The 10,310-nt window shown below is 41.9% G+C and overlaps 1 protein-coding gene across 1 annotated transcript in view; it reads right to left on the bottom strand.

The window, feature by feature from the left end:
* The window catches only part of LOC109967064 (autism susceptibility gene 2 protein-like), a 12,691-nt gene extending 3,565 nt beyond the window's left edge, over positions 1-9,126 (bottom strand). Inside the window, 9 exon segments of the mRNA XM_020612405.1 lie at positions 63-174; positions 1,403-1,544; positions 2,475-2,546; positions 4,264-4,293; positions 4,652-4,723; positions 4,831-4,926; positions 6,076-6,120; positions 7,012-7,229; positions 8,934-9,126. Of these exon segments, the coding sequence (XP_020468061.1) occupies positions 63-174; positions 1,403-1,544; positions 2,475-2,546; positions 4,264-4,293; positions 4,652-4,723; positions 4,831-4,926; positions 6,076-6,120; positions 7,012-7,229; positions 8,934-9,030 (884 nt within the window). The 5' untranslated portion in view covers positions 9,031-9,126.
* Between the last annotated feature and the right edge of the window lie 1,184 nt (positions 9,127-10,310).

The following is a 10,310-nucleotide window of genomic DNA, read 5'->3' as shown; positions in this document are numbered from 1 at the left end:
GAGAGATGACATTCAACCATGCAGACAGTCAACATCCTAATTTTCCTTTTTCAGAATGAGACGGATTAGGACTGAAATGAAGACTCCTCTTACCCAAGTGCGATGCTGGGGTGAGGAAGTTTCCAGGATGATGTGGCGGATGGCCAAAAGGACCTGCTGATGGGTGTGTAGGACCTGAGGAGGGACAGACAAAAGGCATCAGCCACTGACTGTGAGCATGTATGTTTATTCTTCACCTTGCAAAAAAGGCGAAATTCAAGATCTACTTACTATCTTTTCCTGGAGCCATCAGCTCGAATGTGATCAGTAAATAATATGGACCAGTGTTATCCCATTACAGATGCATCATAATCATACCGAATAGATATTGTCCATTTAAAGAGCATTAACAAATGTTGTACCTTTTAATCTGTAAAATGTCCCAGTCGTATCTTTGTCAAAATTGGTAAAAAAAAAAAAAAAAAGGACATTAAGGGGCCCATATCAAAAATTATTGCTCTGTATATGTTGTGTGCAAAATAGAAATATCTGATATCCGCAAAATATTGAACTTCAGCAGTAAAAAGATGAATCAGAGCAACAGAAAAATGACTGAATTGGTTGCACCTAAACACTCATGAAACACTAAATGACAGGAGCAAATAACTGCTTTAGTGATGTCATGACTAATTGATTAATCAGCTTAAATTGAGTTGATTATTCAACCTCAAAAAATGATTCCTCTTCCTCATCTGGGGAAAATCACAAGATGTGGTTAAAAGCTGAAGGACCAAATAAACAGCCCTTAAATAAATCACTAATATTCAGTAGCTTCACTCTTTTTCCAAACTAAGTGTTGTGGTATAACCAACAGGAGACCAGTGAGGTGAGAAGTGATTTTGGTGACACTAGACTATAGATAGTCCCTGCCCACTTGTCTTGTTCATTGCTGTGGGTGTGTCTGAATGAAGCCCTGAGGAAAGTGATGATTTCAGTTCCCTATGTCTGAATGACAGCCATCACTTTAACAGACAGACAGATGAAGCAGCAACATGCTGCAGTGCCATCTCAGCCGAGAACAGAGATGTAAGCATTCAGCCCTCACGAATATTCGCAGATGATTACTACCAAAGCTCCAGATCCCAAAAAGTGGCATTCAGGACAGCCCTAGGAGGAAGTTTGAATCATTGTTCGTGCACATATTCAGAAATTAGTTGACTAAAGTGAGATGCACTACACTGATCTTCACACTGATTGGTATTATTTCCATATAGTAGATAAATTCTTTTGGTTTTAATGTCTTTGCTTGTTCACATCTGAACCCAGAAACAATCATGTGAACAATAACGACTCACTCTGATCAGCAGATTTGCTGCAGGTGTATGTCAGGGGCTACTGTTAACACATACTGATACATACTGACCTGCAGCAGAGAAGAGCGTGGCAGGCCGTGCCAAGTCGCTGGGGTGATGGATGGCACCGAAGAGGCTGGGGCCCGGAGGTCGACTCAAGAACTCAGGCTTGAGGCCAAAGTCTAGCTTGTGAGGGTCAACCTGCATCTGCTGCTGGAAGACGCCAGAGCGACAGAGAGAAATGTGTGTAAAACCCCTTTATACACACATTTTATAGATTATGGTAAGTAAATTACTGCAAGTGACTTCTGTAAGTGTTGTTTATCTTGCTCGTAGGCACCTTGGAAGTCAGGAGTCAAACCCGAGACCCTCCAGGGACAAGAGTGCCCCTGAATGCCAGGTTACACTCATTACAAAGCTGTCTCCCTTTTATAACTTCAAAGACTGGTTATGGCTGAAGAAGCCGTACAACTTAAACCACTTGTCATTTTAATGGTTTGAAGAGTATTTTGTAAATGTAGTCAGTGCAACAGCAGAATGACTTTTCACAAATGTCCAATCCCAATCACGAGTACAGAGGTTCACTTCTGTCTTCACAATATACTTTTGACTAGAGAACCACCAATTCAGAGACGTGCTGATAAAAGTCAGAAATGATGACTCTTTGAAGTAGTTAGTTATTCAAGACAGCAATTTTCTCCTGAAGATTTTTCCAGTTGAACAACTACACTGTGTCCAATGTCCATACCTCACATCAATTCTGAGCAGGTTTTTAGCGTCTACTGTGTTCACACTGGAAAATTGACAAACTGCACTGAAAACAGTGAGTGTGCAAACTAAAAAAACACTGAGTGTGCTGTTGCTGGACACTGTTCTCCCAAATGGGGGCAGATCAGCTCCTCAGAAATGACTAGTCAATGTTTGGAATAACATTTCACTCTTTTAGAGAAGTGTAACTGTCTTGTACTTCTAAAGGTTTGATTGTCTTTGCATGGTTACACATTACATAAAAACTATGTTCACTACTTGTATACTAGTTTAGAGATAGGTGTACTCTGTGATAGTTAGTATGTGAACTAAATTGGAACCCAGCTTCCATTAGCTAGTGTTAATACTAGATGTGCTGAGCGAAGAGTCACTCACCTTTACTTTCTGCTGGTGGTGGTATATCTGCCAGGCGATATGGACATGCATGGCACACCACTTCCCTGGTTTCTGCAAACACCAGACAAAAACATTACTCTTCATTGACTTCATGTCCCAGATGCAAGTTAAAATAATAGTTTGCAATTTACACGTTCAAAGATAACTGTGTGGTGAAGTGAGCAGTATTTCACTTCACTAAATCATTACTTTAAAAGCTTTTGTCTGAAAGCTCCGATGTGCCTGCTGTTCAGTGTATTTTACACACACAGTTCTACTGCCGTATTGTCAATGAACATTATTATTTCTTAATTCTCCCATGATCGATAAACTTTGTCATCATACAATGATTTTGAATGGCCAGATGACATGAACACATCCTACCCTTCCCATTTATTTACAGCTAAGTTATCTGAAAAGGTAGTAACACCTTTTTTCTCAGTTGCTTTAGTACGTTTCTCATATCAGAAATTGAATTCTCTAATCTATTTGTTCAACCTCCATATCATCCACTCACTTGTGCACAGCATACTGTATAAACAATTTCACACTGTTTTGAACAAAGTGAAAATGCATTGAAAATAATTATGTACAACTTTCTGCTGTTTCCTGTATTATCAGTTTCTTATGTCTTGTTAATCAGGATATATTACACAGGGTCTCTGTTGAATAGTCCAACCTCCCAAAACTCACTACATCTTAGATGAAGGTGGAGTGAAGTGAGGAAAGATAAAGTGAACTGGTATCTTCCAGCTTCTGATTGACCGATCACACCTGATCCAGGTAATCAGCAGTGAGTAGGGTCCAGAGAGTTGGTAAACAAGCAGGGCGGTGGCACTTGAGGAATGGGATTGCCTACCCCTGTTGCCTACCCAATGACACAAGGACTTGTCATTCTGAATTTTGAGCAATTGAAGGGCTTTTGCTGATTTTTTTCCATTGTGTGGTGCTGTTTGTATGACCCGTTTTAAAAAATGCTCTTACTGTTTTTAGCAAATGTTAAGGATGATTCAAGAACTGTATCAAAGTGTTGCAACCCAGCTCATTGGGGAAAAGGTAAGTAACAGATGGAAACGGTTAAGTGAAGTTTAAATAGTATTAAAAAATGATTGGGGTGCTTTTTTTCAAATAATAAATGGCCACAAAAGGGCCCAAATAAATCTATCAAAGATAATGAAACAAAACCACGAATGAAGAAAATATGAAACGAGCATCTCATAAATTCCTGAGTACAATGTACATGGATGAGTAATCACTGAAAGTGAATCCAGAAAGCAGAGTACAAAGTACTAGTAAACAAGTAGACACTAAAAACTATTGTATACGCAAACATTTCTGAGCATGTTTTCACATTGCCTTTACAGTTCATGGAGTGTAGACTTAAGGAGCATTTAAAATTAAAATAACGACACAAAGTGCAAAGAGGAAAATGGAATAAATACTTTGAGGCCAGTACATCAGTTGAGGATTTGGTCTATGATAGTGATGGTGTTATAGCAAGTGAGAAGTGTACAGCAATTATAGCTGGTGGTTTGAATCATCTTGTTTGAAGGTGGACAAACTATCACGTGATGTATATTTAAAGTTAAATTGCACTTCCACATGCAGATGCTGCACTATTCTCCAAAATAAGCCCTGCTGTGGCAAAGCTAGCACACTCCGCTTCCACGTTCACCACTCATTTAATTAAAGACACTATCCATTAGTAAAAACCCTTGAAGGCATCCATTATTGTATTGCTGTTATGTGCGTGTGCGTGCGTGAGAAGGTGCAGAGAGTAAGCACTCACCCTGAGAATGGGCCGAAATGGATCTGTTAGCTACAATGAGAGAGAGGGAGGAAACAAGGCCAAGTTAGTTCAGTTATGCATCAGAATGGTTCTCATTTTTTCAATTTTGTCTCTAAACTACATTTAAATGTTAAAACTTTCCTTTAAAATGAAGCATAACACATGTGGTAAACCCAAATAACAGGCAGGAACACAAGCAGACAGGCTATGTTGTCTACAAACTAACTGCATATAAATCCTTTACAGTGACTTAATTCAGTGTTAAAAACCATCTGATGACTCAAAGGCTTATGTAACATACAGACTCTTTAAAGCCTCTGAGAGGGTATAAGGGTGACCTCTGCACCCTTATACTCTTTGCAACAGTGTTGTGCGTATGTGCTCCTACCCTGGGGTCCTTCTGTAAGAATGTGTGTGGGACGGCTCCAGGTCGTGTGGACACATCCAGAGGATTAGAGGTCTAGACAGCACCAGACAGAGTAGAACAATATTCTCTGTAAATAAGTCATTTTGTGTGTTTCTAACTGTGTGAATGGGGGCGTGTGGTGGTGTCCATGTGTGTCTTACTTTGGGCTGAAAGGCACCCTGCAGCGAGCCGAAGGGCCCAGTTGGAGGGATGACAGGGGGAAGGCCAGACATGGCCGGCGGGTAGGAGTGGAAGAGCTGAGGAAGAAGAGAGAGAGGTTTAAGGATGTTCAGTCAGTGAGGTACAAGACAACAGCTGCATTAGGCAGAGATGGAACAAACAGGATGTGGTGACGGATGAATCTCAACATTCAACGAGAATTTTCCAAGACTGCTTTACACGGAAAGTTACAGATGACGGCCTCTATGTTTCACAAGATGCAGAGTTTATAAAATATTGCCAGTGTGTTAAAGTAAGACTAAACACTCCTTTGATAGGAAATCTCACATGTGATACAAGCAAAAATCATGTAAACCAAACAAGTGCTCAAGGCCTCCATCAATTACCCCGTCAGTCACATTAGCCTTAGTGGAAATAGAGACTTTTCATGTTTCTGAACTTGCTAGTGCAATAGAATTATTTAAGCTTGGGTTGCCAGAATGAGTTACTAGAAGTGCTTAAGAATATGCTGGAAGGATTTATATGCAAGTTGTTCCCCTGTGCGTCACGTTTTAAGACGTCACCATGTTACATAGAGAGGAAAAGGCTTTGGGGTATTTGCTGTTCCTACAAAAAGAACAAGAAATGAAGCGCTTTTCAAACAGACTAGCAAACCGCTGCAAAATCACATGACTTTATACATATTAAAATCACTCTTATCTCTAAAGGACAGGTAATAAGAAACTGTGTTGGCACCCTTGGCTGTGTGGAAGTTTCAGCAAACACAGTAGAAAGAACCAACATTTAAAGCAAGTCCCCTTAGTGAGCACGCCACTGCTGTTAGTAGAAAAATATAAATGAAGAGCAGGAAACACGACAAAAATATAGTATTCCTCTGGCAATAGTGAAGTCTTCTCTGTAAACCACCACTGTCTCTTTCTGTATTAATTTCTATGCAATTTCACCGTTACATGCACACCCAATAAATCTTGTGCTCCAAGGCCTGAGCATCCAGCATTGGTTTCATTAATCACAACATTTACTGGGGCTGAAGGGTGAAATGGTACAGCTAAGCTGCTTACATTAGGAAGTGGAAGAACTATTGCATGGAATCTACTACTTGCCTACACACACCCCCACACACACCCACACAGAGTGCTATAACACAGTCTCACATGGGCTGGAATGGCATAATGGGCAAGCAACAAACTGCTCTGCAGGGACATAGTACACAGCAGGAAACTCACACTGTGTCTGTAGAAGGGGTCTACTTTTGTTGGATACTTGTCAAACTGTAGGAGAAATGAAACAGAGCTAAGTACAGACATGGAGAGAAGACATGACACACATACTGTCACAGAGTTGAATGTGTCCTGTTTCAGGGTCATTTTAGGCCAGCACCAAATACATCACAATCTGAATCTGAGAACTATGAGCATGCTTACAGCCTGAGATTATGATTAAAGGTATAAGTTGTCAACTGAGAATTGAAGTCAGACCGGTTTCATCCTCCCCTTTTCATGATCATCTGCAGGCCTTATAAACCAGTGCAGTCGCTCTCTCGTTTTAGTGGTGCAGCACAGACTCAGGGCGAATGTTTCCCCAGTCAAGACTAAACGCTGCAGCTATAAAGAAGCTTTTTATGGCCTCATTAGCTGTTGGAGGCCTCGCTGTGCTGCCTTTGAGGTATCATCAGAGCCAACTGAACTCTCCGTGTGCCAGGCAGTTACAAATATATGTGTGTGTGTATTTTAGGTCCAGTCTGTGGTTTCCCCCAACAAAAGCATCAGGGCTCTTATAATTGCATTTGCAATTAATGAAAAGCCCCAAACGGGACCAAATGATGTCATTAAATTCAGAATGCATTAAGTGTATTATGTACTGAAAGCAGGTTCTGAAGTTAGCATGCTCCGGGCAAGTTATTTCTAATAATTACTATAGAGTGCTAGAACATACCAGAGAAAACACCAGAAAGTCTTTCTGGGAGAATCAAAGCATAACTGTGGCATGGACAGACACACAATCGTCACCGAAAGGCCACCATAAAAACTAACAGGTCCCTATAACATACACGTCAAACTGTGTTCATTCTCAAAAGTCATTATTAGAAGACCCCTTCCACCCTCTCCGACCCAACACAGTTGCGTTCTACTTATCCTCACATTTCTGGCAGGGGTACGCACCATGGGCGGTGCTGGGGTGGGCATGATGGCGTGGGGGAAGGGCGTGAAGGTATGCTGGTGGGTGTGCTGGTGGGTATGTTGGTGCTGATGCTGGTGTTGATGCTGGTGTTGGTGGAACTCAGTGCGCAGGTAGGGCGGGGGGCCCAGCGAGGCGCCGCGGTCGGCGCTCTGGGAGGCCAGGAAACGGGTGTTGAGCTCCTGGCGTAGAAGGTCTTGCTCTGAGAAGAGTGAGAGTTTGTTAATGAGGGGAGGGGGAATGTGAAAGGTACCTTTACAGCATTTTGGCACAACAGACTCCAAACAGATACATTAACAGCCTCAGACTGTACTGTTTTCTCACAGACCTCCATATGATTTAGTAGATTTTTGTGTGATTGCAGCACATAACTTGTTCTTTTAACTTTTTATTAATTATTATTTTTATGCTTCTTCCATGGGACACTTCGACATCCCACATACTGGCAGCTAGAACCATGGTTCCCTTTCTGACATGTTTGCCTAATGTTTGCCTGTTAACGTAGCTTGTACTTATATCTGTATAATACATACTTTGTATAATTAATTAATTATTTGTTTTCTAATGAATATTGTTTTATTAGTAATCCATCAATATCACTATGCATGCTAAAATAGTCAAACATGGTACGCAGGTGCCCCATGTGGAAGTACTCAATATTTTGAAATGTTCTCAATAGCGCTGCCATGTGGCTCTAATCCTGTAACATTTCCACACTCTGCTACTCCCACATGCTTCCAGCTAAAAGGATGCTTCCACTTATAAATTGTTCAGCTAATTAAATATCCCAGCAACAGTGGCTGCAGTCATGCATTTTTATCAGGAAATGCACACACACTGATTAAATGTTACTTAGTGTGGTGTGTATGACAAAGTTCTGAAAGACAAAACTGTTACACTTATTTATCTAAGACACATTCTTGGTCATTTAATTATATGAAATTAAAGTGTTCTCATTCTGCCAGGTCCTGGAAGCCGCTCAATGACCCCAAGACTAATGTATGTCAGTCATCAAATAGAAAACAGTGTCAAAGTTATTACATAAGGAGAGAGAGAGACAGTCAGGAAATGACTGATTGCCAGTACCATCATTTTAAATTTAGCTAAAGCTCTGAGTGACTAGAACTGTGACTGCCTCAACTGATAAGCTACAGCCTCTCTGAGACAACAAAATACAGCATGTTGTCCTAATAACCTCTGCTCAGCCTGTTGAAAAACTGTGGATTTCATGTAATCACTGACTTTTTCCTAAATTCAAAATCTTACCCCTTGTATTCCTTAGTGACTCAATACAATATTTTCTGCATTCCTCTAAAGCTTTACTGAGCTGGGATGGAATTTTATCTTTATAAAAACATTCATTGGTACCTTCTGAAACAAAATCCATCTTGCTCTGGTCCATATAGCCCAAACATTCCTCACACTATTCCAATTCTAGGAACATTGAAGGTGAACCCCCCTTTTCGTCCCACACTGACCCTGACATTTAGCTCAGCAGAACTGGACAAGATGTGCCTGGGGTCTGTAATCACATATGCTCTCTGACTTGTGGATGGATATTACCGGTGTTTACAGAGTGTGAACTTGAACTGTGCACAGTGACTATGAACACAAAAAATTTCAGGCATGGAGTACGTGTGGATAATCTCGAATTCAACTGCTTGTTTCTTTAAATAATTACCAGAGTGACATTCTATCTGTCCATCTGTCTCCGTATCTCAAATGCTTTAAAATTATATGCTGCTTTGTACCTCTCACATGTCTTCACCATCCTGGCAACCTGATACAGCAACTGTCTAAAATAAGAGGCTGTTTTTTTTGTTTTGTTTTTTTTTGGTCAGCCTCATGCACATTCCTCTGCCACACCATACGGGGGCAACTCAAGCTGGCAGCTTGAGTTGTTTACCTGAGTAAGCACTCCCAGCAGCAGGATGTCCAGGTACTGGCAGGGTGCTAGACGTCAGTGGTGGTGGTGGAGGCAAGGCCGCTGGAGGAGCGAACATATTGGGGTGATGTGGGTGCGGCGAGGACTGCAAGGCAGGGGGGAAGCTGTGAGGGGTGTTCTGGTTAGCTGCCAGGGGCAGGGGGAAGGTGGAGGCTGTGGCTGCTGCAGGAGGAGGTGGGTGGTGGGGGAGGTGCAAGGGGGGAGCAGGGGGACCGTGGGGCTTGGTGCCTGGGGTGCTGCTCCTACTGCTGCTGTAAAGAGAGAGAGAAAGAAATGGAGAAATATTGAGAAAGTAGCCAAGTTAAACCAGCACGATCAGTCAAAATTAGCACTTGTTCCTCCACATCCCAACTCAGTGTTTACACACCTCAACTGTCCTCCATTTACAAACGCCTCCCTGCTTCTCTCATGCTTCACAGAATCCAGAGCAAACATGATCCGCGAAAGCACCACATTCGCAACACCCTCGAATGCAAATAAACCACTGCTGGCAGGCATAACAGAGCAAGCATCTGTCTTTGAACAGCTTCTGTTAAGGCACTTACTACAGAGCCAGGTAGTGAACATGTGCACTGGAAATGGGATGAGAGGAAGAGAGGATGTGTATGCAAACAGTCTTTTGTAGTGTGTGTGGGTTTTCCCCAGGGGCAGTCACACTGCCTGCGTCTCCACAACTCTACACACTAAGCCTAAAAGCTCATTTGCAGTGCTCGCTCTTCGCTGTGGGCCCCAGTTGTGATTATTCACAGTTGGTGCCAGGCCCTGTTGCTGCTGGCAGGGCTGGCACAGAGAGGCAAGGCAAAGTCCTGAGAGCCTACAAGGCAGAGCTGTTGTTGGGACTGAGTGGGTTCTGAAGGAGTGAGCCTGGAATCTTAAACTGGGGGAGGGAGCATCATATGCCTCAGTGCTTCTCAACAGATGTAGGACATAACAGCCTAAACTTGGCTGTACACAAGCACTAATGTTGTTATTTTGAGTTATATTAAAAATTACTGTAATGATGGTGTATGTGAAAATAACTAAGACATGGGAATTTCACAGCTCTCATCAATAAACTAACTATGGTACTGATTTAAGTTTGTACTAAACTACTGCACATAGTGTCAGTATAAATGATGGGGGTCTGGAATGTACACAGACACTGTTGGTGGCTAATAAATCACAGGCAGTCTGTGGCCTTTTTGTTCCATTGCTAATAATCAGTGCTGCTGTTTGGCTTCTAGCTCTCCATGATAAAAGAAAGTAGCATTTTCAAGTGTGCATGAATAGTGTGAATGACTAACTGTTTGTACTGCACCGCATGCAGTTTTCTGCATTAGAATACAAGAGGACACGCGA

The sequence above is a fragment of the Monopterus albus genome, unplaced genomic scaffold, assembly GCF_001952655.1.
Source record: "Monopterus albus unplaced genomic scaffold, M_albus_1.0 scaffold124.1, whole genome shotgun sequence".
NCBI lineage: Eukaryota > Metazoa > Chordata > Actinopteri > Synbranchiformes > Synbranchidae > Monopterus > Monopterus albus.
Note: the sequence above shows the minus strand (reverse complement) of the source record. Positions and strands in the feature narration are given on the sequence as shown.